Source organism: Triticum aestivum, chromosome 7D (assembly GCF_018294505.1).
Source record: "Triticum aestivum cultivar Chinese Spring chromosome 7D, IWGSC CS RefSeq v2.1, whole genome shotgun sequence".
Taxonomy (NCBI): Eukaryota; Viridiplantae; Streptophyta; class Magnoliopsida; order Poales; family Poaceae; genus Triticum; species Triticum aestivum.
In genome coordinates, this window is record NC_057814.1 from 414,716,090 (window position 1) to 414,742,436 (window position 26,347).

Genomic DNA, 26,347 nt, shown 5'->3' on the forward strand with positions numbered 1-26,347 from the left:
CGTGGGAGGACGTGGACGGTTCGCCGACGCATGCGTACCCGCTTTGGGAGCCCCCCTCGCGATGACAGGCGGGCCGGTGCCGCTCCTGGGCCCGATCGTCGGTCGGACTGGCTGGATGATCCTCACGGGATGGGGTGGGTGAGCATTAGTGCGTCGTGGGGTTGGCTGCGCAGGAACCGCGCAGGGTGGGCAGCCGCATGTCTCGTCCCGTCTCGTGTGGGATTCGTCGTAGCAGGGTCGTCGCAACCCGGGTGGGCCGGTCCGTGCGTACCCGTTGCGTGCATACCCATCGCTGCGTGTGCCTCATCCCTTCACTGGCCGCATTCGTCGGCCTCTTCTTTTGTTTTCTTTTCCATCAGTTAGGCTGGTCATGGTGGGGAGTAACATATATTAGTATCATGCATATAATATTAATGTATGATACTATATTCATAATGCATAGTATCATAGGTGGTCTTATTTATTGTCATGCATGACACAGAATAGCATTACATTTATTATGTTACGGTATCTACCTATGTTATTATAATCATCTCTCTTCTCTTTAATTGTCTGTCATATAAGCATGTTTACGAGTCCGAAGTGCATGTTACTATTTAGGTTAGCCCACTGTGGCTAGCCTTATGGAGTGCCATCGGGGTGGGTTCGCCGGGTCGCGGAGAGATAGGTTTGCTGATGGAGATATACCCGCTGGTTCTTTGAAGGGATGACATGTGGGACGCCCTGCTACCTGGTCCCGTGCGTCGGCGTGTGGTGTTTATTCGGCCTATGTGCAGCCTCTCCGCCGGAGTTGGAGGGGGTTGTTGGCCTTCACTGTTGGTTTCGTCATGCTGGTCTGGCTCCTCCTCTGGGTCTGGTCTCTGGTCTTGCCCTTCTTTTGTTCGTTGCTGGTCGCTGCTCCTGGGCCCGTGACGACGGACGGTCCCATTGCTCTGTGGGACGGTTGTATGCTACGGCCGTTTGTCCCCCTCGATCCCGGCTCAGGCTGAGGCATGGTTCGACGCTGTGGCTGATGCGCGGTTCGACCAACCGGACGTGCGAGCGGCACGCCGTGGAACGCTATGGCTGATGCGCGTTTCGACCAACCGGACGTGCGAGCGCCATGCCGTGGGACCCGCTGCTGCGAGGCGTGCGCCAAACCTGCGCAACCCGTTGGCCTGGTGTCTCTATGACGGTGGGGTTGGGTCGGCCGCTTAGGCCACGTGCCTTCGCCGCGTTGGTGGGTCTGCCTCCGTGCTGCCTGTTGTGGAGAGAGGCCACGCCCGTCCCTTGTTCATCTTTCCTTCGTCCCTCCTTTTGCCTCTCTCGGTTTTCGCTGTCCACCGTTCTCCTCCTTCGCTCCACTAGGCTTCACTTCCTTTTCGCCTCGCCGCGGTTAGCTGATCTTCTTCGTCGTCGCCGCGTGCATGCCAGCGGCAATGGCGTCTGCGCATTCGGTCGGTGCTGCTGGTTAAGGTCAGTGGTTGCATTCCTTGGCTCCTGCTCTTTCCCTTTGGTTCCTCTGCGCAATGCATCCTGCTTACCACGGTATTCTTCCTCTTGCGTGCTACATGTGCAGCCCAGTTTCTTCCCCTGCTGTCCTGCGCCCGTCATCGCACCGTTCTGCCGTTTGCATTAAGGTCAGTCTTCGTTCTGTTTGCCTGCATGCAACGTGTTCGGAAGAATGCCTCTGTGGTAACCCGGCCATCTTTTTCTCAGGTTGTTCGTCTGTTGCTGCGCCTTCGTTTGCTCGCTGCTGTTCTGGCTGTGCTTCTTCGGTCTGGTAATGCGCTGCTCCTTAGCTTCTTCCTCACTGTGCGTTTGTGTGCTAATGGTGATGTTCGTATGGTGTGTTCTATTCTCTCTCAAGATTACCTTACAATTTTATTGTTGCGGTTGAGCTAGCTAGAGGCTTCATGCTGCTTATGTCTATTGGTTTGGTTGAAAGCAGACTGTATGAAATTGATTGATGGGCATCTTCTTCAGTTTCTGCATGTTGGAAAGAGGATCAGACTACTCATCAATTAAAAGCTTAACAATGTCAATTGAAAGCTTTTGTAGTTTCCAATAAGAAAATGTTGTAGATATCAGTGCCTAAGAATTATTTGTTTTGGATTCTAATTTGTTCAGCAGAGGGCGATCGGTATAGAAGAGATGTATGCACAAATTTCCCTAGGTGCAGCATCTTCTACTAATAAAGCTAGGAATCTTTGGTTCGAAGGAGCCATGTTTCTCTTATTTCAAGATATGTTTTGTCAATACATGCACTGAAAAGATAATGCTTCAACATCTTTTGTATAATAATGCTGCACTCTTCAAATCGAACAGTCATCTGCTGAAGCACTCTGTTTGTCTACATTTTTGTAGGAGTTTGGATTACTCTGAGCACTGCCTGTAGCAAAGCCATCATGGCAGCCTGCACATAAGGACTTCCGTGCGGCACAGGTAATCTCCTCTGCTTGCGCCCCCACCTTCTCTAGCTGCCCTCTCCCTTTAGGTCTCAATTTATCTCTTATATGCAAGAATTTGCGTCATGATTGAAAGAAGTGCAGATTTCTCACTTCATTGGCGGATGCACATGAGCTATGAATGAACCTGGAAGAAATTTATACTCCTACGTGATTTGCTTGATTTGTGTATGCTCGGGCATCATTCCTAATATAGCTCATAATTTGAATTTTATTTTTGGTCCATGATAACAGTACTCTGTCGTCGGAGCATACTGCCATATCCCTGCTCCCTTCTCCTTCTTCCAATCCCTTGCCGCGCCTCTCCTCCTGCTCCCTCTCCCTCGTGCGATTTTATCACATGCTTTAGATGTACACAGTTTGATAGCATGATGAAGTGTTCTTCAACAATTTGTGTGTCTCTCACATGAAAAAGATAACTGTCTTGTGTTTCTCTTTCTTCTGAATATATAGGCCTCTGAATCATCTTGTGGTATATTTACATCTTAATAACTGAAATATCCGCACTTTATATCTTTGTGGTTTGCAACCACTGAAAATGTCTTGTTACAGTTTTATCTTTCTTTTGGTGTTGCTCAGTGCAGGTAGGTTCTCATGGTAGCCTTTGATCCACTCGGATCTCAATGGTACTGGAGACTCTAAGGTGAGCTTTTTCTTAATTTATTTTTATAGTATGTCCTATGTCAATTTGAGGCGCAAACATATATTATGTACGCATACTGCTCATGGTGCATTGGGATGAAAAGCCCCGAACGAGGAAAGATATACATTTCTTTATTGTTCAAAGCTCATTGTATGAGATCCCAATGGTGCACGAGTTGTTCATTAAATAGCTTTACAAATGGAGTGGTGAATCCTCTCTAAATTCGGAGTCAATGTATCTCCTTTGCAACTCTGGATTAATAGAGCCGATGAAAAAGGAACTAACTTATTTGGATTGAGACTGCTGCTAGGATAAATGGTTATTGTGGTTTATATAGATTGCTCATGCTGCTAAGGAACTCTGTATTAATTTCTCTATTCCAAATAGCCCACCAAAGACTAAACAAATGGTGATAGTTTCCTTTATGTATAAATTTAGTTATAGTTGTTGAGAAATATTCCATTGTGCATTGTACTGTGATTTTTTTAAGCAACACCATTATGGTATTTTTATTGCTCCATTTCAAGTTTCACTTGATCACTAGCCTGTTTGTTCTCACCTCATCATCATGGCCTTTCTTAAGAGTGTTCAGGCATTTTTTTCCTTCTGTAAATTAGTGGTCTTATTCATGTTGCGAACCCCAATATGGCATCTCACCATTCCCCACGATCCACATGTTAACTATGGATTTATTTGATGATAATATGATATCAACTGCTTTTTCTTCAGGATAAGCTGACACCTAATAAGGATCAGCAGAACAACAAAGATGCTAAGAGGCAACCTTTTGGGTTTAAGGATATCAACAACAGGGCTTATGATGCCGAAGAGAGCTCGAGTGGCGTCTTTTGGTTCTTGAAGCCCTGCGCTTTCCTGGTGGAGTAGCAGCAACAACAGGGCTTATGAGGCCGAAGAGAGCTTGAGTGGCGACTTTTGGTTCTTGAAGCCCTGCACTTTCCTGGTGGAGTAGCAGCAAAATACTTCAGAGGCTTTAAAGCTACTGCACTTCACATAGTTAGGATCAATTCTTTGTTTTGGTTTGAAATACTCCCAAGTTCCTCCTATTTGATTGATTCATCTGATGGACATTATGTCAGGCAAATATCCATACAAGTCGAGATATTAATAATCCCATATGTGGAATTCAAGATATAGAGAAATACTATTATTCTTCTGCTAATTGGTTGCTTGACCAAATGTACTGTAGATGATCTTATTATTGTTCAAGATATAGGGAAATGTTATTGTTCTTCATTGTAGTGGATGATATCCATCCCAGTTATTGAGATGATGCAAGTACTACCGATGATTTTTGTCTCTGAGCAAACAGAAATGTTTTTCTTTTTTGCGCACAAAAACAATAAAAGGTTAATAGCTTTTGAAAAAAAGAAGGCCTCCTTAAATGGTTCCTACATGCTATTAGGTATACATATATTTTTTAGTACCAGAGTATGCATTTTTTAGATTTCTTTAATGCATACAGGAATATGTGTTTCTTTTCTTTTTATACATAAGCATCTAAATTCTTAGCGTGGGCAAGACAAAAAGATCACTAAAAGGATACACATATTTTCAACATGACATGGTTTTAAATGAGAGTATATACCACCAAATTAGAATGTGGATATATATCTTATTGTGCACAACAAGACACCATTTTTTATCATATGTAACCTACAGCTAAACTAACTAAAACATACTATATTTTATTTTTATAGGGCTTTATACTATCAAATTAAAATGTGTATATACATCTTTAAACGCTGAACCCTTAAACCATGGATATTTTTTTCATCACGAACATGGGTTTAGCGTGCCTCTGCGCCATTTGGCGCAACGAGTCCACTAGTGCCACTAAAAGAAAGGATTGGCCATGTGAAATGGAACGGGCCATGCTTTAGAGGGTTCGAGAGCGAGCTAGCATGGCATGCATGCAGCCACGTCACGGCGCGGCGTGTCCTCTTCACGCGAGCTTCACCGCCAGCTTACCTCACGTATATATAGCGCAGTGCACCGCAGGACGACGAGGCGTACACGGATCGGAGAGGCAGAGACACACCCGCACCAGTCACTCAGCTCATCCGTAGCGAGGCATATCAGCAAGAGCCATGGCGACGAGCAAGGAAGACATCAAGCACGGCACGGCCCAGGCGAGGTTGACCGTGGACGACGAGCTCAGGACCGGCTACTTCAACGGCACGCCGCTCGAGGGCGGCAAGATCGCCGACTCCGACCCCGTCGACCTCTTCGCCCAGGCGCGACACGTCGCCGACGCCTCGCAGCAGCAGCCGCGGCGTGATCTAGGGGAGGAGGAAGGGAGGAAGGCTGGGTCGGAGGAGCCGCGGGCGCAGGCGCGGCAGGGGATGGGCGCCGGTGGACGTCAGCTTGGGCGCCAGTAGCTGGCTAGCTAGCCGTAGTACCACGTCGATGTAGAGCTGCCTAGAAATAAAGTTGCCGAGGCCGCCGGCCGGCCGGACGGCCGATGTTGTATGTCGTATGTAGTGTATCACCGAGGTCAACCGTGTGAGAAGCACCACCTAGCTCTGCTTTTGTCATAAGTTTCACCCTGCATGCGCGGTGCTTTAGAAAATAAATGAACCAGTGTTGGTGCATCAATTAGCTGGACTTATCTTCTTTCTTTTCTTAGCGAAAAGCAATGTACTGGACAATCGCCCTGATGGCTATAGCATGCTTACAAGACACTTCCGTCTAAGTTCTCCGTAAGCATGGAGATTTTCGAGCGGGCCTCAACTTCAAATGGGAGATCATTGCGGTCTATGGCCCGGCCGACCACCGCCGCTCTGAAGCCTTCCTCGCTGAGCTTCGGCATAAGGTGGCGGCCGCCCAGCTACCGGTGGTGGTGGGCGGCGATTTTAACCTCATACGGTCGGAAGACGACAAGAGTAACAACTTGGTAAACTTCCCCCGGATGCAGATGTTCAATAACTACATCGCAGACATGGGCTTCGCGAGCTTGATAGGGTTGGTGCCAGATTTACTTGGACCAACCGCCAAGCTGAGCTGACCCACTCGATCCTCGACAGGGTCTTCGCATCTTCTGAGTGGGACATTCGTTGTCCCCTAGCTTCGCTTTGGGCGATTATTCGGATTGGATCCGATCACGTCCCCCTCCTCCTCTTCTCTAAGAACGAACGTCCTCCACCGCCGCCTCGCTTCCGGTTCGAAACCTTCTAGTTGCGTCAATCTGGGTTTGCCGCGGCGGTGATTGCTCGGTGGCATGAGGCGCGCGAGGCCCCCCATCGTTCCCTCTCAGCCGTTGACTCCTGGCACTTTTGTGCAAAGCGGTCTCACCAATTCATGAAAGGATGGGGTACTAACGTGGGCCGGGATATCCGGGAGCGCAAGAAAGTCCTCTTAGAGGCCATTCAGACCCTCGACCTCCGTGCGGATGGCGCGGGCCTATCGACCGAGGAATGGATGATTAGGTATGACCTTGAGGACCAGCTCACGGTCATCTACACTAATGAGGACGCGTATTGGCGCTTGCGGGATACGTAGAATTGGGTCCTCAAGGGAGATGCCAATACAGCTTACTTTCAGGTCATCGCCAATGGCCGTCGTCGTCGGAACTCCATCCCGCTTCTGTGGGATGGAGAGACCCTCCTGCAGCAGCCTGAGGACATCCGTGCCCATGTAGACAGCTTCTACAGAGACCTATTCTCTGCCTCCCCTCGGGTAGGGCTGGCCCTCGATCACGACATCTGGCCGCCCCACCGTCGTGTCTCGCCGGCGGATAATGTGGCCCTCACGGCCCGTTCTCCGAGGCTGAGGTTTGGGCTGCCATTAAGGGCATGAATCCATCGTCGGCCCCTGGCCCCGATGGCCTCCCAGTGAAGTTCTTCCAGACCTTCCGGGAGGTTATTAAACCTGAGGTGATGGCCCTCTTCGAGGAGTTCTACGTTGGGTCCATCGACCTTACCAGGCTGAACTTTGGGATTATCACCCTTATTCCCAAAATAACCGGGGCTTCGGATATCTGCCAGTTCCACCCGATCACGGTGATCAATGTCATCTTTCGCATCCTTGCGAAGGGGTACGCCATTAGGGTGGCCCCAATTGCGGACCGGATCACTCATCCGGATCAGTCGGCATTCATCCAGGGTCGGTATATCCTGGATGGAGTCCTAGTGTTTCACGAAGCACTCCACGAGGTGCACACCAAACACCTCAAGGCTGTTTTCTTGAAACTCGACTTCCACAAGGCCTACGACACGGTCAGTTGGCCCTTTCTTCATGAATGCTTGCTCCGGAAGGGATTCAACGATAGATGGGTAACCCGCTTGATGCAAATGGTCTCCTCGGGCCGGACGACGGTGAACATAAACGACGAGATTGGCCCCTACTTCCCCACATTCCGTGGGGTCCAGCAGGGCGATCCCTTCTCTCCGTTTCTCTTCAACGTGGTTGTAGATGCGCTAGCTGCCATCCTGGATAAGGCCAAGGCAGCTGGGCATATTAGGGGTATCGTCCCGCACCTGGTAGGCGGGAATGGGATCTTCCTTCTCCAATACGCGGATGACACCATTATAATGGTGGAAGGTTCAGTGAACGACATCGTGAACCTGAAGTTCCTCCTGCTATGCTTTCAGCAGATGTCTGGCCTCAGGATCAACTTCGATAAGGGTGCGGTCATGGTGTTGGGATACACCCAAGACGAATGCTAGAGCATCGCTGACCGCCTCAATTGCCAGCTTGGGTGCTTTCCCACAACTTATTTGGGGATCCCCATTAGTGACACGAGGCTCACGGTGGCCGAGCTGCGCCCCATGGTGGGGAAGCTTCAGCACCGCATCGAACCTTGGCAGGGCCGCTGGCTCTCTAAGGCCGCCCGGATGGTGCTCATTAACTCGTCCCTCTCCAGCTTGCTCCTATTCATCATGAGTTTCTACAGCCTACCTGAGACGCTGCACCATGAGATTGCCACAGTCCAGGGACGCTTCTTCTGGGCTGGCGAGGGCGACAAGCAGAAGTACCACATGGTGAGGTGGTCAGAGATCTGTAAGCCTCGTGAACAGGGCGGTCTCGGGATCATGTCCTCCAAGCGCATGAACATAGCCCTCCTGACTAAGTGGCTGTGGAGGATTGCGAACGGTGAGGGTGGATTGTGGCTGCACATCAACCAGCAGAAATACCTCCGTGGCGAGCCACTCGCCTTCTGCCAGCGGTCCGGTGGGTCCCAGTTCTGGCAATCAGTCATATAACTCCTTCCAGTCCTCCGCATCGGCACCTCCATTGCGGTTGGATCTGGCACCGCCACTGAAAGAACATGCGGTGCCCCCATGTTTGGTTTTGGTAATTGATGACAATCTCTATGGACTAATGGTTGCCTTGAGTTATATTTGAAAGATTTGTCCATAGGCATTTCTTGAAGTCCATGTGTTGGTTTCAAGGAGTTTATGTGGTGACCAAGGTGTTATTAAGGAATTATCCAAAAATTGGTCATGTGAGAGTTGAGCTTATTGCAAGCATGTCTTGAAGAAGAAGATTGTGTGATCATTCATGTTTACCTTCAAGACATCATCCAAATGAAGAGAGTTGGAAAGAGTCAAGGTTGATCAAGACTAAGTCAAGAGTGAATCAAGTTGATCAACACACAAAGCGCACAAGATGTACCGAGGGATCAAGCGATCCCATGGTATGGTAAGCATTGTCAATTACGCTTTGTGTACTAACCCATGGTCTTTGTGAGAATTCTTTGTGGGGTTAGGTTGCGGTGTGCAAGTTCAAGTGAAGCGGGCAAGTTCAAGTAAAGCATCACGAAGAGATCAAATGCTTGAAGCCTTTGTGGTGACAATGGACTTGTGAAGATGTGCGAAAGGGTGGCTCACCCATAGTGGACTATGGGGGAGTAATCATCTAGTCTTCATCGAGCCAACGCAATCAAGAAAGGTGGTCCAACTTGAGGGAGTCAAGATCGTCATCATCTAGCTCAAGTGGACCATGTGCAAGGCAAATGTTTGCCCTTGATAGGTTTTCTATTTTACCGGTCTCATGGTGGTAGTTGGGAGACCGGGTTATAGGATCGATAGCCGTACTATCAAGGGGGGCTCTCAAGTGAGTAGCTTGATCGTATCGTTCGTCGAGAGCTCAAACCATTGCATCCTTGCATCATGTTTCTTGGTTCTTGTTTGATTCTCTTTGTGAGTCTTAGAGCTCGTGGTCATCTTGATGACAAGCTCGAGTTCATCGAAAACGGAGTTCACATGCGTCTTCTATGATGTTTTCGATGTTGGAGGTTCTGCCGGTTCTTCTCCGTTGGAGGTTTCACTCCTCTTTTGTTAGGCATACCTCGCCTGCCTCCTTTTTGATGCTACTCGTCTTCCTCTATCCAACAAGCTTGAGTTTGCTCAATTCGGAGCTCATTTGCAGAAGTTATGGCAGTTCTGGTCTTCCTTGGAGTGTACTTGTTTTCGTGGACTTGGCATAAGGTTGGCGCCAGCGGTAGTACCGCTGGACCGGAGCGGCAGTACCGCGTATCGCCACAAGCGGTAGTACCGCCGTCCCACAGCGGTACTACCGCCTATGGCCATAAGCGGTAGTACGGCTCCGGTTCCGCGCTGGTACCGCCTCGACTCGAGACGTGGTTTTCTCGTGTCGGGTTCAGCGGCAGTAGTAGCAGCAGTAGGAGCGGTAGTATCGCTCGTGTGCGGTAGTACTGCGGCTACCACCGCCCCTAGTACCGCTGGGCCACGCGGCAGTACCGCTGGCTCCAGCGGTAGTGCCGCTCATACGGCTCTGCCTCGCCCTCTGTTTTGCTCCGCTCTCCGTGTTCTACCGCCCGGGCGGTAGTACCGCTCCCCTGAGCGGTAGTACCGCTCGTGCGCGGATTGAGCACATAACGGTTGGATTCGGGAGCCCCTATAAAAGGGGGTCTTCTTCCCCATTCAACCTTATCTCTTGAGCTCGTGTTCTTCCCCCATTGTTGACCTTCTTCGAGCTTGCTAACTCTCAATCCCTCCATGGATTCTTGCTAGTTTTTGAGGGAAAAGAGAGAGGAGATCTAGATCCACATTTCCACCAATCACTTTCTCCTCTATGTGAGGGGAACCCCTTGGATCTAGATCTTTGAGTTCTTGGTGTTCTCCTTCTTGTTCTTCCTCTCTTTTTCCTCCCTAGCATTAGTTGCTTCGGTGGGATTTGAGAGAGAAGGACTTGGGCACTCCGTGTGCCCTTGCCATTGCATTTGGTGCATCAGTTTGAGTTCTCCACGGTGATACGTGGAAGTTACAAGTTGAGAAGCTTATTACTCTTGGGTGCTTGGTGCCCTTGAGCTTGTTCCTCTTGGGTGCTTGGGCGCCCTAGACGGTTGGTGGTGTTCGGAGCTCAATCATTGTGGTGTAAAGCTCCGGGCAAGCGTCGGGGTCTCCAATTAGGTTGTGGAGATCGCCCCGAGCAATTTGACGGGTACCGGTGACCGCCCCCAAGGGTTGCCAAAGTGTACGGGTTCGGTGACCGCCCTCAAGGGTCCCTTAGTCGAATCACGGCATCTTGCATTGTGCGAGGGCTTGAGGAGATTACGGTGGCCCTAGTGGCTTCTTGGGGAGCATTGTGCCTCCACACCGCTCCAAACGGAGATTAGCATCCGCAAGGGTGTGAACTTCGGGATACATCGTCGTCTCCGCGTGCCTCGGTTATCTCTTACCCGAACCCTTTACTTATGCACTTTACTTTGTGATAGTCATATTGTTTCTTGTCATATATCTTGCTATCACTTAGTTGTTTATCTTGCTTAGCATAAGTTGCTGGTGCACATAGGTGAGCCTAGTTGTTGTAGGTTTTGTGCTTGTCAAATTAACCGCTAGGTTTATTCCGCATTTGTTCAAGCCTAAACCGTAATTATTTTAAAGCGCCTATTCACCCCCCCCCTCTAGGCGACATCCACGATCTTTCAGCCACGCTGTTCTGGTTCGATAGATGGGCTGGAGACTCCCCCTTCACGGCTCGATTCCCTGACCTGTTCTCCATCGCGGTAGATCCGCGGATCTCTGTAGTGGTGCCCTTATTGACTTAGGGCGCCTCGCCTTCTGGCGACCATTTGGATCGGCGGAAACCGACGCGTGGCACGACCTGCTCGACTACATTGCTCTGCACGAGCCAGATCTGGAGATTGGAGAGGACCGCACCAGGTGGCGGCTAGAACCATCTAGACAATTCTCCTCTAAATCTCTCTATCAGGCGATTGCCCCTTCGCCGGGCCACGAAGCTCTCACCACCATCTGGGCGATCCGGCTCCCCTTGAAGATTAGGATCTTCTTGTGGCAATGGATTCGTGGCCGCCTACCTTCTGGCGTCGAGGTACTGAAGCGCAACGGTCCTGGTGATGGGCGGTGCCCGCTCTGCAGGCCTGAAGAGGACACGAACCATATCTTCTTCACCTGCGTGTCCGCGCAGTTCCTCTGGAGTTGTTTCCGCGAATTAGTGGGTGGAAACTGGGACCACAACAACTTCCCCGCTCTGTTCGCCGAACTTCAGGCATTACCACCCGCATCTCGCCACATTAGGTGGTTGACCATCGGTGTGCTTGCCTGGACGTTGTGGACCATTAGGAATAAGCTTGTGATTCAGCATGTCCCTCTTCGTCGCGCTACTGACGCTTTGTTCAAATGGTCTGGTTACTTGCAGCTTTGGCGGCCGCTTAGCCGCCCCAGGGAGAGAGACGCCATCACCTCCATCATCACCCAACTTCGCGCGATGGCTCTCCGGATGGTTCCTCCGCTTCCCCCACCACCTCCAGAGCCGGATTAGATTCTCTCTACCTCGCCGCCACCGCTATTTATGTGTTGTGCGTGCCTCATGTCTGTGTTGGGCTTGTTTTGCTGTGCCCACAGCTGAACCTTGTGTAGTGTTTGTGTGCGTGTGTGTTGGACCTGGCCTGCGGTGGCGTTGTTTGTCTGTGTTGTGCGGTTGGTACCTTGTTGACTTTGTGCTCGGTGGTTTGCTTTATTTATAAAACGGGGCGAAAGCTTTTTTCAGTATGTGGGACACTTTCTTCTATGTGGAGAGACATGAAAAATGGCTCTCATGCAAGAGCCTAAGAAAATTCAATAAATATGAAGAGAGAGACAGAAAAATGATGAAACAAAGTAGTACTCTTATAGCTATAATCTTGTTTTATGAATAACATAAATGGTGATTATATATAACATCCAGTTGGGTATATTATCAACCATGCTTTAAATGATTAAAAGAGTTTCCAAATGCTCTAAATGATTTGTATGAATGACTATAAACTATATATGACATGGCAATATCCAACATAGAGCCAGCAGTTGGCTTTTAAACCAGCTCTAAATAATTAAAATAATTTTTAGGTCTAAATAATTAAAATACTTTTTGAATGAAATGCTCTCTTCGGACATGTTGCATGTTCTTGTGCAGCCTACGAGGCATTTGGTAGGCCTAGACTGCATTAAGCCTAACAAAGCTCTGGCAGGCTAAATGCTTAGGTTGTATCAAGCCTAAGCAAGTTTTGACGGGCTAAATGATGAGCTGTTTGGTTGTCTACTTGTAAGTAGAAATTGATTCGCACGAAATTTAAATCACTCTCAGCTAGACTCGTCAGAAACGTATTTACATTACAGAAAGGATGCACAAAGCTATGCCCGCCTTACACTACGGAAAGGGAAAGGATGCACAGAGTCAGGCCCTTCAGAAACAGGGGAGGATGCACACTACAGGGAGGATACGAGCGCTCTCTAGCGTCCAATGTAGGGTGCAACCTAGTATATTCTTGTGCAGCCTAGTGTACACAATTACAATTACTAAGCTCGCTAGCGTACACAATTACTAAGCTCGCTCTCTAGTGTATAAAATTACAAGGCTCGCTCTCCAATGTAGGCTGCAGCCTAGCATGTTCTTATGCATCCTAGAAGCCTAGCGTACACAATTACTAAGCTTTATAGCGTACATTGTGCAACCTGAATACCTCGTTGCCTCAGGCTATTCTTATATACTCCCTCGGTCCCATCCCAAACGAATGTATCTGGAGTAATTACTAAGCTCGGCCAAAATGCCTGGTTGCCACAAGCTATTCTTATATAATTACTAGAGCCTCTAAGAATAGAGGACTTAATTGCTTCACACTATCCTTACAATTGCTAAGGATCAATTCTTTTAGGGCTTATTGCTGGTTGTTGAAATAAGTTGCCTCCTTTCAGTCTGTTTTTTAGCTTATTGCCGGTTGTGGAAATAAATTGCCTCTCTTCATTCCCAAGTTATTCTAGAAGCTCAAACTAAATTTTTATTTAAATGCTTACTAATTAAGGGTTAAATTTTGTTTTAAAGGCTACTAATTAGGGTTAACTGGTAGAGACTTAAAGTAAAATTTTAAATTGAGCCTCTAGAATAAACTATGGACTTTAAGTTTTTATTAAGTAGACCCCAAGGGTCTAGCCAAATCATGTGTCTCACGGGACAGTATAGGAATTAGGAACTGACATTCCATTAAAACACTTTTCAAATAATTAAAGAAGATACAATAATTTTAACTTTTTGTGAATTTTTAAAAATGTTCACAATGTTTCAAAAAAAAAATTGTGTATCTAAACAATGTTCATATTTTTAAAAATATTTGAAAGAATATTCATAAATTCTAAAAAAAATCACGAGTTTCATAATTGTACTCCCTTCAGTCCTTTTTACTCCGCGCATTAGATTTGCGTCAAACTCAACAAAGTTTGATCAAATTTATACTATAAAATATTAACATCTAAAATACCAAATATATATACTATTGAACTACATTTCATAATGAATCTAACAATATTAATTTGGTATGTGAATGTTGATATTTTTTCTGTAAGTTTGGTGAAAGTACAGATACGTTGACTTCAAACAAAACTTATATGCGGACTAAAGAGGACCGGATGGAGTACACAATTTTTAAAACTTGATCACTAATTAAATGTTCATTGATTTAAATAAATATTTTTAATTTTAAAAATCTTCATGAATATGAAAAATCTTCACTGTTATAAAAAATGTTCGTAATTTTGAAGAAAAGATTAGGAATTTACAAATGTGTTGAAGAATTTAAATTATGTTCCTGAATTTCCTAAACCATGGGGTAAGCCATGGAATAGAAAATAAGCTTAACGGACTATTTATACCACAACTACAGGGTATTACAGTTAGGGGTTAGAGTATACAGTTATATATGTGTGTTATACATCTTCGGTGGTCCACATATCATATGTAATAAAATTATATTTATTTACTTATTTAAATATTAAATGGGCGAGCCATGAGCAAGAAGTACTATCGATGCTTCGACCCATGACTAATCAGGTTACCTATGATTTTGCCTATCAATGAAAAATTCGTACACATGCATGGATATTCAAACCCATGGATAAAATTGATATCCTAGTCAACATGCCACAACCCAAAGAGAAATGAGCAAGCTCTTCGCAGACACCTTCAAAAAGGAAAGACAAAGCATGTAGACATTATCATCACTGGCATAAAAACCCAATCGAAGACTTTAAGCATTCACCCATAGCCGTCCACGACTACTACACCAAACCTCGGGAAAAAGCCGACCACGTCAACAGCCAGAATGACAAACCTAAGAAATGACCAATCAAGTTCTAGTGAAGAGGAGGAACCTTCAGGTGCTCCAAGGGAAGAGAGCACCACCACCACCATCATCGGTACCAATCGATCCCCATCAAAAAACAAGGTTTTTGCCCAGATACCTAAGCCTTCCACCTACCCGAGCCTGGGGGGCCAAGCCACTGCCAATTGAGAGTGAGCCATTGCTTGCATCACACTAAGAGTAGCAGACCATGACAGCCAAATTTGAGTCTTTGTTCGAGCCACAATGACACCATGGAGGCGAGTCCACACAGAGGCACAACACCACCACAACTGAATTGTATAGCCATCACGAACGCCTGAGCACCCACGCCACCACTAGGACCGTTCCCATCCACCCTCGGCCCCCCAAGCCACCTTGTACTTCCGCTCTGCGCAGTCATATACCCTGGCGGACTAGCTCCATCGCTGGAGCGAATAGATCGGGTTGGGCCCCGGGGCCAGTGCACATGTGACCATCATCGCAACTGAGCTACCCTGAGGCAGCACCGATCACGCCCACTACATACCATAAAAAATACATGACAGCTATCAGAAAATAAATTATCCTAAACCGAAAAGATAAACTATGTCTAGCTCACCCGCTGAAAGAGTAGATTGGTAACTCACCATCTAAGTTCAAGTTATCCTGAAATTCCATTTCCTACCGTTTTTGTTTTAAGGAAAACCGACACGTTTGGAGTAACTCTAGTAGAGTCGCCATAATGATAACCTCGCATATGGAGCGCATCCCATATGCATAGTGCAAAGTCAGAATCGCCATATTGGCTACCTCCAGAAATCCATGTGGGACCCGTTCATCAATGGCTAGAAGACATCTTCATTCCCCACACCAATGAAGTTTTTCTTTCAACATCTATTTGCACTAAGATTTCAAGAAGGATTACAATTAGGATTTGAACAATTCTCTACTAATTGAAGTACGGGCTCTTCTTCTTGGAAGTGATCTCGTAGGCAGGGAAAGCTTCAGTTGCCCCAATCTTTTTTTCTATTCTATCTTTTTACAGTCTTAGGTGTACCTCTTCTTCTGCGGTATATACTTCTCTCGTTGTATTTTGCAACGCATTGCGTTCTTTACGTATGGTTAGGGCACGCAGAATTGCTGTATTTTCTACTAATGCTTAACAAAATAAAAAAAGGGGGGAGGGCTCCAATACGAAAAAGCGAAGGCAACCAAAAACCAGACCCAGAACAAATAATTAAAAGCCAGACCAAAAACCAATAACAAAAAACATACAAGCAGTATAAACATGATTACAGGTCCGCCATAGGCACTAATCAACTCTTCAAAACAGAGTGAGAACGAACAAGATTAATATATTTCTCTGAAGCGTTCATGAAGAGAATATATACGTCATCTTACTAGCACAAGGCACTTCTGACTGCAACTAACAGATCCCTATTAAACTGTAATAATATACACTCTTGGCATCATCAGTAGCACACACGCCTCAAGACAATCCTTGCAAACTCAATGTGGTCAGCAGAGTCATTTCCAGTCTTCAAGGTTCCGAGCAAGTTGGTCAGATTAAAGGTCACCGGTTCTAGCTAGTATGTTTTTTCAGGCAGCTCCCTTTTGCTCATTCAAATTCGCTTCACTCGATGGTGGCGACCGATGAAAACTTCATGGTGAGCTTATTCTATGGTAACAGGTCTAACTGGATTTCAATGGTGAACCTGTAAGGGCAATCAGCACCCTGGCAGAGACTGGGCTGACGTCGCAGCAGATAAGCTCGCATCAGAATCGGGGCAATGCTGCAGGTAGGCCTGATGGTGCGACTGGGTCGATGCTGAAGCTGATAGACTCGTCACCGAGTCGCCACCATCCTGCAGCTGGGTCTGTTGCGGTGACTGGGGCACCATGGTAAATAAGCTCGGCCCTGACTCTGTGCGATGCCTCAGGTAAGGGTACTGCTGCCCTGAAGAGCCAGGATAATAGCTTGGAGACCCGTTCTCGGAACGGGGGATGTGGGGTGAACCTACAAATTGTCCAGAAAATCTGTAACCGAAAGGGGAGACATGTGGTGATGTGTATCTGATGCTGATCGGCGGAGAAAAATGCCCTCCACCCAGGGAGTGCGTGGATGCAAGGTGCGGAGTGTTAGACCATGGCGATGACATGTTTGCAAGGTCTACACTGCTCCTACTTGTACTGATAGCAGGTGAGTTGGAAAAACATCTGCATGGGTTACGGGTGTGGAGGATACTGGAATTGGAGTTAGTGCGGGACATGGACTGCCATGAAGGATGCCGGCTTATTGTCCTTGGAGGAGATGCTGCTACCATTGAACGAAAAGAAGACAAAGCTGTCGATTCAGCTGGTAAGGGAATAGCAGAAGAAAGCAAAGGGGTAGACTCTGATGGAGGGAGATTTGACATTCCAGCATTTGCATCTCGCTTGCATACAGGGCAGAATGTCCTCCATGATGTGAGCCACAGGTCCACGCAAGCAGCATGGAACTCTGTAAGATGAAACAGCCAAGTATCAGTGCACTGGTTGAAAAATAAAGAAGAAAGCTTGAAATAACAGAGGGTTCAGTAGCAGTGCAATACTTAATTTTTAGATCTATATTGTAGAATTCGCAGTGTAGATTTATCTACATTAAGCGACCAGGAAACAAATGAAATCTAGCAAGACCATATTCAATTGAGTTTGTATCTCAAACATACAAAGGGATATTATGTGGAGTTATTGTGATTATGACGTAAGTTTTGATCAATGACACCATCCTCTTGCTACTATTCTGGTAGTAATGCAGCAAGTATATTCTAATTCCCAACTTTAAATCAGCAATGACTAGTAGACAGATTAATCTGGTTGTACATAAATTGCACAGGCATCGAGATCCCAAACCATCAGATCCTATTATGCAATAACTAGAAAATAATTGTGACATTTAAATGTGAGAAGAACATACTGTGACGACAAGGCAGCACCCTTATCTTTTCACCAACACTGTAGTCTTCCAAGCAAATGGCACATGTTGACGAAGTACAATTGTCTTCCTGGACTTTTGTAAAAATAAGACTCGGCATTGCCTTGACTAATTGACTGCTCATTCCATGAAATTCTCGTGCTGCAGGTATTCGAGCCCTGTCCCTTCTCATCTGGTGTCTTCTCACAAAGAAACAAGTGGCCAGAACAGCAGACATAGCAAGCAGTGCTGTGAAAGATATTGCCATGATAGACAAAGCTGAGTTATCACGTGTTGATATTATCCACACCTGAGCATCACTTTGACCTGAATATAGTTTCAACACCTCTCCTGACGTCTTAGAGATGAAGACTCCATATATGTCGATACCGGATGAGCTTCCAGCCACTGTTAACACTTCCTAGTTAAATACTGTTGAAAATATGTGCACACAATAGATAATATTGGAGAAAACAAAAGGCTATTGAAAAAAGCACATGTCAATGGTCATAACATTTTTATGCCAGATCAAGTTTTACAATTGATTTCTGCTTCTTCTTTTCTTAGCGAGGTGTAGTCTGAAAAAGGTCGCAGGTGCGTCTAACCATTTAAATTTCATGACACAGGATTAGATATTTGTATAGCTACTTGTTATTCCTCTGACCTCTCTAATGTTTAGCTACCAAAGCATCATGAATCACCCATCTTATATGCGGTGATCATGAGCGACACGTTATTAAAGATATACAGACTAAAAGAAAAACAAATGATATCAGGACCAAAAGGAGAAGTGAAGGAACATTACTTGAAACAAGGACACCGTTGTCTTTGTTATCATACACTATCACAGCCTTGAATCCGGCATCCTGAGCATTTCTAACTTTATCATCAAATTGGCAGCCGCCTCTTAAAATCAACGCAAATGGTGATGCAGGCCCTTCGACTGCTTTCTTTGTCAGAGGACTGCAAGCATCAAGAGGTTCGACGGTGTAAATTACACCGTTTAAACCTGAACCTTTCACTTCTGGAGCTGCAAAATGTTCAAATACCAATAAGTTCTTCGTTAACACATATAGATTGGGTCAAGCAGCATCAACTTAGCTTTGCACATTATAAAGCATGTGGAAATTGCCATACAAGAGGTAATAACATTATAAAGCATGTGCAAATTGTCATACAAGAAGTAATAAAATCAGCACTGACAAAAACTAGTCTAACTACCAGGATGCAGGGCAAGCAATCAGTCCATTCATCGGTGATGACTCAAATTATGGATTCAGAATAATAAAAACAAATGTACAGTAACAACGAAACAAAATAGTAGAGTTGATAATTGATCGGTACTGAAACAGAGGGGAATTGGTTAATTTATTATAGCACTCACTAAATGTCGCCTCGACGTCGCTGAACGACAGGGTTGTGTTATTGGCCATCAGCACCACACTGCAAGCTCCCGGCCGAGCCATGAGACAAACCACTGCGCATAACCAGAGGGGAAATAATCTCCCTCCTCTTCTTGCACGGTTCATCTTGACAGACTTCCTTTCCTTTGGTGCAACCAAGAGAAGAGCAAACACCGACCTGCCAAATGAGAACTCAAAACCTGCGAGACAACACTCTCTCGCTCCAAAGCACCGATCCTCTACTAGCCCTGCAATTGCATTCCAAAAAATGAGCCATAAAACTAATAACCAGTAACAGTATAACTGAGCAGTAGTAGGAACAGAACAATATCTACTATCTTTTATACTAGCATTCATTCAAATGTAGCACACAAAGGAGAAACCTCTAAAATTTAGACAAAAGAAGATGTTTTCATGGGAGGCCGCAACCTGGCCCCAAAACCTCGGTAGACTCCAAAATTATGCGGATAAAAAAAGAATCCTATCAATCCGTGGGTGTGAAATCACCACCCAATAACTAGAGAGAAAAGCAATTCGGCTAAAGGGTGGCACTTTAGCTGGAATTCAGCTGAAAAGAAACTAATAGCGGCGGCATCTGGCGACTCGGGTACAAAAACTTGGCCAAATTTAGCCTGACTTTCGAATCTAATCTGATCTTTAAAAAGACTGAGGGATTTTTCACCTGGAAACAGAGAAGACGAGGGGGGAGAATCGGCGGCGTTACTGGGCGCACGGCTGTGAGGAGACGAGAAGGCAGAGAGGCGGCGCGGGGATGGAGACGTCGGCTGCCATGGGAGGGGCGGGTAGAGGGGAACCGGCCGCGGGATTACGCATAGGTGGCGAGATTGACGGCGAATTCAGTGGGGAGGAGACAGGCGGGGGGAGGGGCGGAGGAGAAGTCGAGATTGGGAATTGAAATCGCAGGCTCGGTGCCCCGCTCGATCCGATATTTCAGTGTGTATAATGTTTTCCGCCCATCCATCTCTGTCCGTGGGGATTTTTAACTATTTACCATGGCTGTCGGCATCGGCACCCGACCTCGTCCTGGATCCACAACCAGCGGCGGCGGCGGTGCCTCTAGCTCTAGGGATTAATCTGTGTGCCGCTTGCTAGTAGATGTCTGTCACTGGTGGCCCTGCAAGAATCTTGTTGCACTTCTCCTCTTCTGGTTTCGTCCAAGCAATGGGTTTTTCTTCTTTTGCCTCACGTCGGCTTCATGGTATGTTGACGCTGATCATTTTTGCGGCTCTGAATTGATTTGTCCAACGAAGCCACCGACGCAGTATTATCGTCTCATCCGGAACATTCAGGCCAGCGTCGAGCTGATCACAGGTGTGGGAGGGAATTCAGACACGTGTTTGTGGGCATCTATGAGAGCATCTACAATCGGACTCATTTCTACTAAACATTCGCGCGGACAGTCCGAACCTAAAAAACACAGTTCAAGGAAACTTTAAGGCCTTATACAATGCAAGGCGCTTAGGTGAGGTGCTTAGAGAAATAAATCAGTATTTTTTAAGCAGCAGTGCTTATTCATAGAGGGTAGACGCTTAATTTTTTCGAAAAGGGGCGCTTTATTACTTAAAAGATTTAAGCATTACACCCGGCCTCTGCATTACTAAGATGCACACAGCCAAAAAAATGTCTTCTCACACAAATGAATGATAAAAAGGCGAAATACAAAAACATGAAGAGTCCGTATAACGCCTAAAGCGGAGGGGGGTCAATCCTAAGATCATGTTGCCACCCATGTTGGGTAAAAGTATCCCTCGCCGTAGCCTCCAATCGTGTACACACCTCCGTAAACAGGTCTCGATTCTCCACCCGTTGTAGAGAGGACCATAAACGAAGAGTCCCGGTACATCTGTAGAGAACCTACATCAGGGAAGTACTTTTATCGTTAAAAACATTATCATTTCTACATAGCCAAAGCGACCAAATAACGGCAAGCGCTCCCACCCTGAGAAAAGTTCTAAACCTGTGATCAATCCCGTGTAACCAGTTGCCAAATACATTAGCAACACTACAAGGAGGATACAAGCCAGAAGCTATTTGGATGACTGACCATATAGAACGAGCCAATTTGCATTGGAAGAATAAATGTTTTATTGTCTCATCATGGTGACAAAAGACACATTGCGGACTTTCATGCCAATTCCTCTTAATAAGGTTATCTTTAGTAAGAATGACTCCGCGACGAAGATACCATGCAAAGATTTTATTCTTAAGAGGTATCTTCATCTTCCAGATCTTCTTATTATTATCAACTGGCACATCAGACTGGATTAGCGCTCTATACATGGAATCCACTGAGAATTTTCCATTCCCATGAAGGTTCCATCGAAATACATCAGACCCATGTGATAGGTGCACCGTGGACAACCGCTGGAGCAGGATGTTCCACGATTGGAGTCTAGGTCCAATTAAATCTCTTCTGAACGTCACATTTGGCGGAAATGATTCCATTACCGTGGCGATAGTATCACCCTTGTGGCGCACAATGTTGTATAGAGCCGGATATTGTTCCCGGAGTGTGGCATTCCCTAGCCATCTGTCCTCCCAGAATCTAATTTCCGAGCCGTCCTTAATTGAGAAGGATCCATAGCAGAAGAAATATTTCTTCGTAGCCATTAGACCCGCCCAAAAGTGGGAATCCCCAGGCTTCCAGTATACTTGGGATACCGCCTTGGAGCCCACATATTTCCTCCTTAGGAGGGTTTGCCATACACCTTCTTCCGTCAGAAATTTAAACAACCATTTGCCGAGGAGGGCCCTATTCTTAACCTCAAGGTCATGAATACCCAACCCGCCTTGGTCTTTGGGACGGCAAACCACACTCCATTTGGCCAGTCGATATTTCTTTCTCTCGCTATCTCCTTGCCAAAAGAATCTTGATCGGAAATAATCCAATCTATGTAAAACTCGTTTCGGCAACTGGAAGAAGGAAATCATATATAGTACCATATTACTAAGTACTGAATTTATGAGGACCAATCTTCCACCTAGAGACAACAGTTTACCTTTCCAACTACTAAGTCTTTTCTGAAGTCTCTCCTCGACGTGTTTCCATTCAGCATTTGTGAGTCTCCGATAATGTATCGGTATCCCCAAATATGTGATCGGAAACTGGCCCAACCTGCATCCAAACAGTTCAGCGTACAGGTGGGCCTCGTCTTGAGCCTCGCCAAAGCAAAACAATTCACTTTTATGAAAATTGATCTTAAGAACCGAGAGTTGCTCGAATGCTGATAGAATTAGTTTTAGATTTCTCGCTTTCTCGAGGTCATGATCCATGAAGAGAATCGTATCATCGGCATATTGAAGTATAGAGAGACCACCATCAACTAGATGATTTACTACCCCTTCAATTTGGCCATCAACCTTGGCACGCTCAATCATGATTGCAAGCATATCCGCCACTATATTGAATAGCATGGGCGATACCGAGTCACCTTGTTGCAAACCCTTCTTCGTTTGGAAATAGTGTCCAATGTCATCATTGACCTTAATGGCAACACTACCTCCAGAAACAAAACTATGGATCATAGCACGCCACTCTGCAGAAAATCCTTTCATTCTGAGAGTCTGTTGAAGAAAGGGCCACTTGACTTTGTCATAAGCCTTTTCAAAGTCTATTTTGAGAACCACCCCATTCAACTTTTTTCGGTGTAATTCATGGACTGTTTCATGAAGGATAACAACACCATCAAGGATGTGTCTGCCTTGCATAAAAGCTGTCTGTGAAGGACAAACCACATGTTCAGCAACCGAATTTAGCCTAATAGTCGCAACCTTCGTGAATATTTTAAAACTAACATTAAGAAGGCAAATAGGTCTATATTGTTGTATCCTTTCAGCCTCATTAACCTTAGGTAATAAAATAATCTCACCGAAGTTTAAGCGAAACAATTCTAGTTGGCCAGCATGTAAGTCGCTAAACAAAAGTAGGAGATCCGGTTTGATGACTTCCCAAAAGTGCTGATAGAACTCAGCGGGAAAACCATCCGGACCCGGGGCTTTGTTGTGCTCCATTAGGAAAACCGCCTTTCTAACTTCCTCCTCAGAGTATGGGGCTGTTAGAAGGCTGTTTTCCTCATCAGAAACCTGGCGGATGTCATTTGTTCGGGACTCATCCATCGAGAAGTTTCCTTCCTCTGGGGCTCCGAACAAATTTTTATAATAATTAGTGATATAAGATTTAAGTTGCTCATGCCCCTCAATTGTGCCCTCATCCTGTTGTAGGGAATGAATAATTTTCTTCCGGTGTCTGCCATTGGCGACTCCATGGAAATATCTAGTATTCGCGTCACCTTTCAGGATAAACTGAGAGTTAGAATGTTGATACCATTTCAGTTCCTCTTCACGCAGCATGCTAGCTATCTGTGCATTCGAATGACTCTTGATCTCGATTTCATGCTCAGATAGAGGTCTAACCTCTGCCAAAGCTTCTAATTCATCAATGATAGATGAAAGGCGAAGCTTCTCCTTTCTGAGGATACCCACCGTATGCCTAGCCCAACCACCAAGGAATTTACGTAATGCACGCATTTTGTTATTCCATTTGTGAATTGGGGTAGGCCCGGCCACCGGTTTCTCCCACACCTCCTTGACCATGTCATGGAAGCCATCCCGAAGCAACCACCCAAGTTCAAACTTGAACTTGCGTCTATGTTGTGGTCGTGGCAAACCCGTAGTTAGGAGAATGGGTGCGTGGTCTGATATAGCCTCGATACGAGGTAGAGCACGAACATACACCATAGGAAATTTAGATTCCCAGTCGGTATCCATTAGAACGCGATCTAGTTTCTCATATGTCGGTTCCGGAAGACTATTCGCCCAAGTGAACTATCTTCCAATCATGGAAACCTCTCGCAGATCTAGACTGTCGATGACAGCGTTGAAAAGGAAAGGCCAATGATCATCAAACCTGCCACGGCTTTTCTCATTTGGAAATCGAAGCAAATTGAAATCACCACCAATAAGAATGGGATATGGATTATCTTTTGCCAGATTAACCAATTCATGGAGGAACTCGGCCTTGAACTCATCCTGGGCTGCACCATACACGGCGACGAGAGTCCATGTGAAGTTGTCGGCCTTGTTGCGAATATGGAGTTTAATATGAAACTCACCATCCGAACTAGCCAAAACATCCATAGTCCCTGTGTTTACGCCAAGTAAAATGCCCCCAGAACGACCTCTAGGCGGTCGTGAAATCCAAGTGAAGTCTATCCCGCCAGAAAGACGGTTAAGCAGACTTACTGAGAAATCACGTCTCCCCGTTTCAGAGATAGCCAAAAAGTCTAAATTGTATTCCCTATTACATTCCGCAATGAATAGATGTTTAGCCAAGTCACCAAGACCTCTGCTATTAAAGAACATGCCATTCATGAGGAAACAATAGGAGATGTAGAAAACTTAGTCCTCTTTGAGGGTTTGCGGCCTTTTTTGGAACGGGAGGCCTTTGATTTACGTCCGGAAGCTGTAAGCTCAATCAATGAACTAAGTCCGGGTTCATCTAGGCCCACATCCGAAACCTGTCCAACTAAATGAGAGAGTAGCTGACCATCTGATGTGGCATGCAGCTCCTCCTCATCTAGATGTGAGACAAAAGACTTGCTAGAAACTCGTGGAGTAAGCTTTAAATGGTCGTATTCCACATGTCTCAAAGGGTTTGCCGAAATAGAAATATCCTTCTCATTACTTCCTAGGCTAACACCAACATTATTCAACTTAGAAACGATGGTTGTAGCAGAAAAAGATAAAAAGGATTTGGGTGACGACATAATACCTTGGCTGTCTAGATTCTGCGCTTCTTTACGCCGCATAGCCTTGGCCAAGGAGTCCTCATCAGTATCCATCCTCCCGTCGTCGGCAACCTTATGTCGATTACTTCGGCGGGTAGGTGTCACACCCGATGAAGGTAGTCACACAAGATTCGTTGCCGGAGGAGGGGATGAGGGTGGAGTAGCAATCCCCTCCCCGACACTCTCAGATGGAGTCATGCGTGAAGACGCCGCTGTCGGTGAAGAAGGAGCCGCGGACGCCGAGTGTGCCGCCGTGGCCGCCAAGGGATCCGCCATGTCCGCGGTCGCGGGCTCCGAGGGGTCCGCAATGTCCATGGTAGTCGTCGACGAGGGATCCGCGGTCGCCGAGGAAACCACTACTTCAGTGGTAGCAGTCGCCGAGTTGTCCAAAATGTCCGCGGTCGCGGTGGCCGCGGAGTCTGCCAAGTCACCCGAAGGAGCAAGCTGACCCAGCGTCAAATCGTCCATGCATGCATTACCATGCAGAACACCAACGTTGGTGTGTGCACCCGAGCATGTGAGCCTGCTTGCAAGCTCACCATTAGCAGCGTGGGAGGTGGGAGAAACAACGCTCGCTAGCCCACGCTGTTGCACTTGAGTCATGTGAACATCTTTAGCATTAGCCGAACTAGATGACTGCAGGTTGGAGGAGAGAGCAGCATGCTCAGGGGTATCCATGTCATCATCCTGCTCCTTTCCAGTGTTATCATCATCCGCATCATCACCTTTTCGCCTCCAAATAAACGGGACAAATTCCGGGTCTGATATGAAGTCTGTCGGTTCCCTCCTGAACGTGAAAGCATATCCCTTGAGTTTAACGATCACATCCGTGGAAAAGAAATGTCCCACATCATCTTTCTCCTTCGACAAAATATGAGTGGTAGTCATGGCTACTAGGATACAGACTATCCCACGACGTCTCAAGCTGATGAGATCAACGTCCAAGGTTTTGCCCATTAAAGTGCCAACTGCCCAGAGACCCCAAAAGTGACGAACTGTGTGAGGGACACCGTCGACATGAAGCCAAACCTGCTTGAGTTTCAACTTATGTGGGATGTCCTGAGATTTCCATGCAGAAATGGTGATCTGAGCATTAACTGAAGGCACATTCATTTGAATACCGTCAACTCTGTCCAAATCCTCAAAAGAGGGGAAGCTAACAAGGTAAGCATCCTCCCCATGCTGTATGGCCTCCCATTTCCACTGAGTCTGAACCGGACATCTCCTCGCAATCTGGCTCTCAATAATGCTAGCAGGCACCATCACACCGCTAACACGAACACAAGCGATAGGAGTCTGAGTCGGTGCCAAGTGCTCTTTCACAACACAGTCAGGTAACTGAGCAAAATACGTCTCTTCAGCTCCCACTCCCGAAACAAAAGCATGAGGCTTAGGGAGCTTAAGAACGGGACACCGCAGAGTTGGATGTGCAATTTTATCGCAAATGTAACAATAATGCTGAACCGGACAATCCTTAGCCGCATGCGTTTCAACTGCACATTTCCAACAACGAACC

General features: G+C 46.4%; 3 protein-coding genes across 6 annotated transcripts; 2 read left to right on the top strand and 1 right to left on the bottom strand.

The window, feature by feature from the left end:
* The first annotated feature begins 1,087 nt into the window (after positions 1 to 1,087).
* On the top strand, positions 1,088 to 4,396 carry LOC123168636 (uncharacterized). Of its 3 annotated transcripts, none has more exons than XR_006484439.1 (6): positions 1,156 to 1,455; positions 1,559 to 1,619; positions 1,699 to 1,762; positions 2,347 to 2,424; positions 3,032 to 3,090; positions 3,820 to 4,396. XR_006484439.1 is itself a non-coding variant. In XM_044586516.1 (5 exons), the coding sequence occupies exons 1-4, from the start codon at positions 1,103 to 1,105 to the stop codon at positions 2,403 to 2,405; spliced, it is 537 nt and encodes a 178-aa protein (XP_044442451.1). In that variant the 5' UTR covers positions 1,088 to 1,102; the 3' UTR covers positions 2,406 to 3,090; positions 3,820 to 4,396. The 3 variants fall into 3 exon arrangements, 1 of the variants encoding a protein (XP_044442451.1); XR_006484438.1 differs by having other exon boundaries at positions 1,163 to 1,455; positions 3,027 to 3,090; XM_044586516.1 differs by having other exon boundaries at positions 1,088 to 1,455; positions 2,347 to 3,090.
* A 714-nt stretch (positions 4,397 to 5,110) lies between these two features.
* On the top strand, positions 5,111 to 5,706 carry LOC123167245 (SEED MATURATION PROTEIN 1). Its single transcript, XM_044585077.1, has one exon. The coding sequence runs from the start codon at positions 5,199 to 5,201 to the stop codon at positions 5,487 to 5,489; it is 291 nt and encodes a 96-aa protein (XP_044441012.1). The 5' UTR covers positions 5,111 to 5,198; the 3' UTR covers positions 5,490 to 5,706.
* Positions 5,707 to 15,905: 10,199 nt separating this feature from the next.
* Positions 15,906 to 20,258, bottom strand: LOC123165131 (receptor homology region, transmembrane domain- and RING domain-containing protein 2). 2 transcript variants are annotated; one of them, XM_044582766.1, is made up of 5 exons: positions 20,037 to 20,258; positions 19,006 to 19,272; positions 18,427 to 18,651; positions 17,625 to 18,029; positions 15,906 to 17,168 (listed from the first exon to the last, which is right to left on the bottom strand). In XM_044582766.1, the coding sequence occupies exons 2-5, from the start codon at positions 19,148 to 19,150 to the stop codon at positions 16,396 to 16,398; spliced, it is 1,548 nt and encodes a 515-aa protein (XP_044438701.1). In that variant the 5' UTR covers positions 19,151 to 19,272; positions 20,037 to 20,258; the 3' UTR covers positions 15,906 to 16,395. The 2 variants fall into 2 exon arrangements, with proteins under 2 accessions (XP_044438701.1, XP_044438700.1); XM_044582765.1 differs by lacking the exon at positions 20,037 to 20,258 and adding an exon at positions 19,707 to 20,018.
* Between the last annotated feature and the right edge of the window lie 6,089 nt (positions 20,259 to 26,347).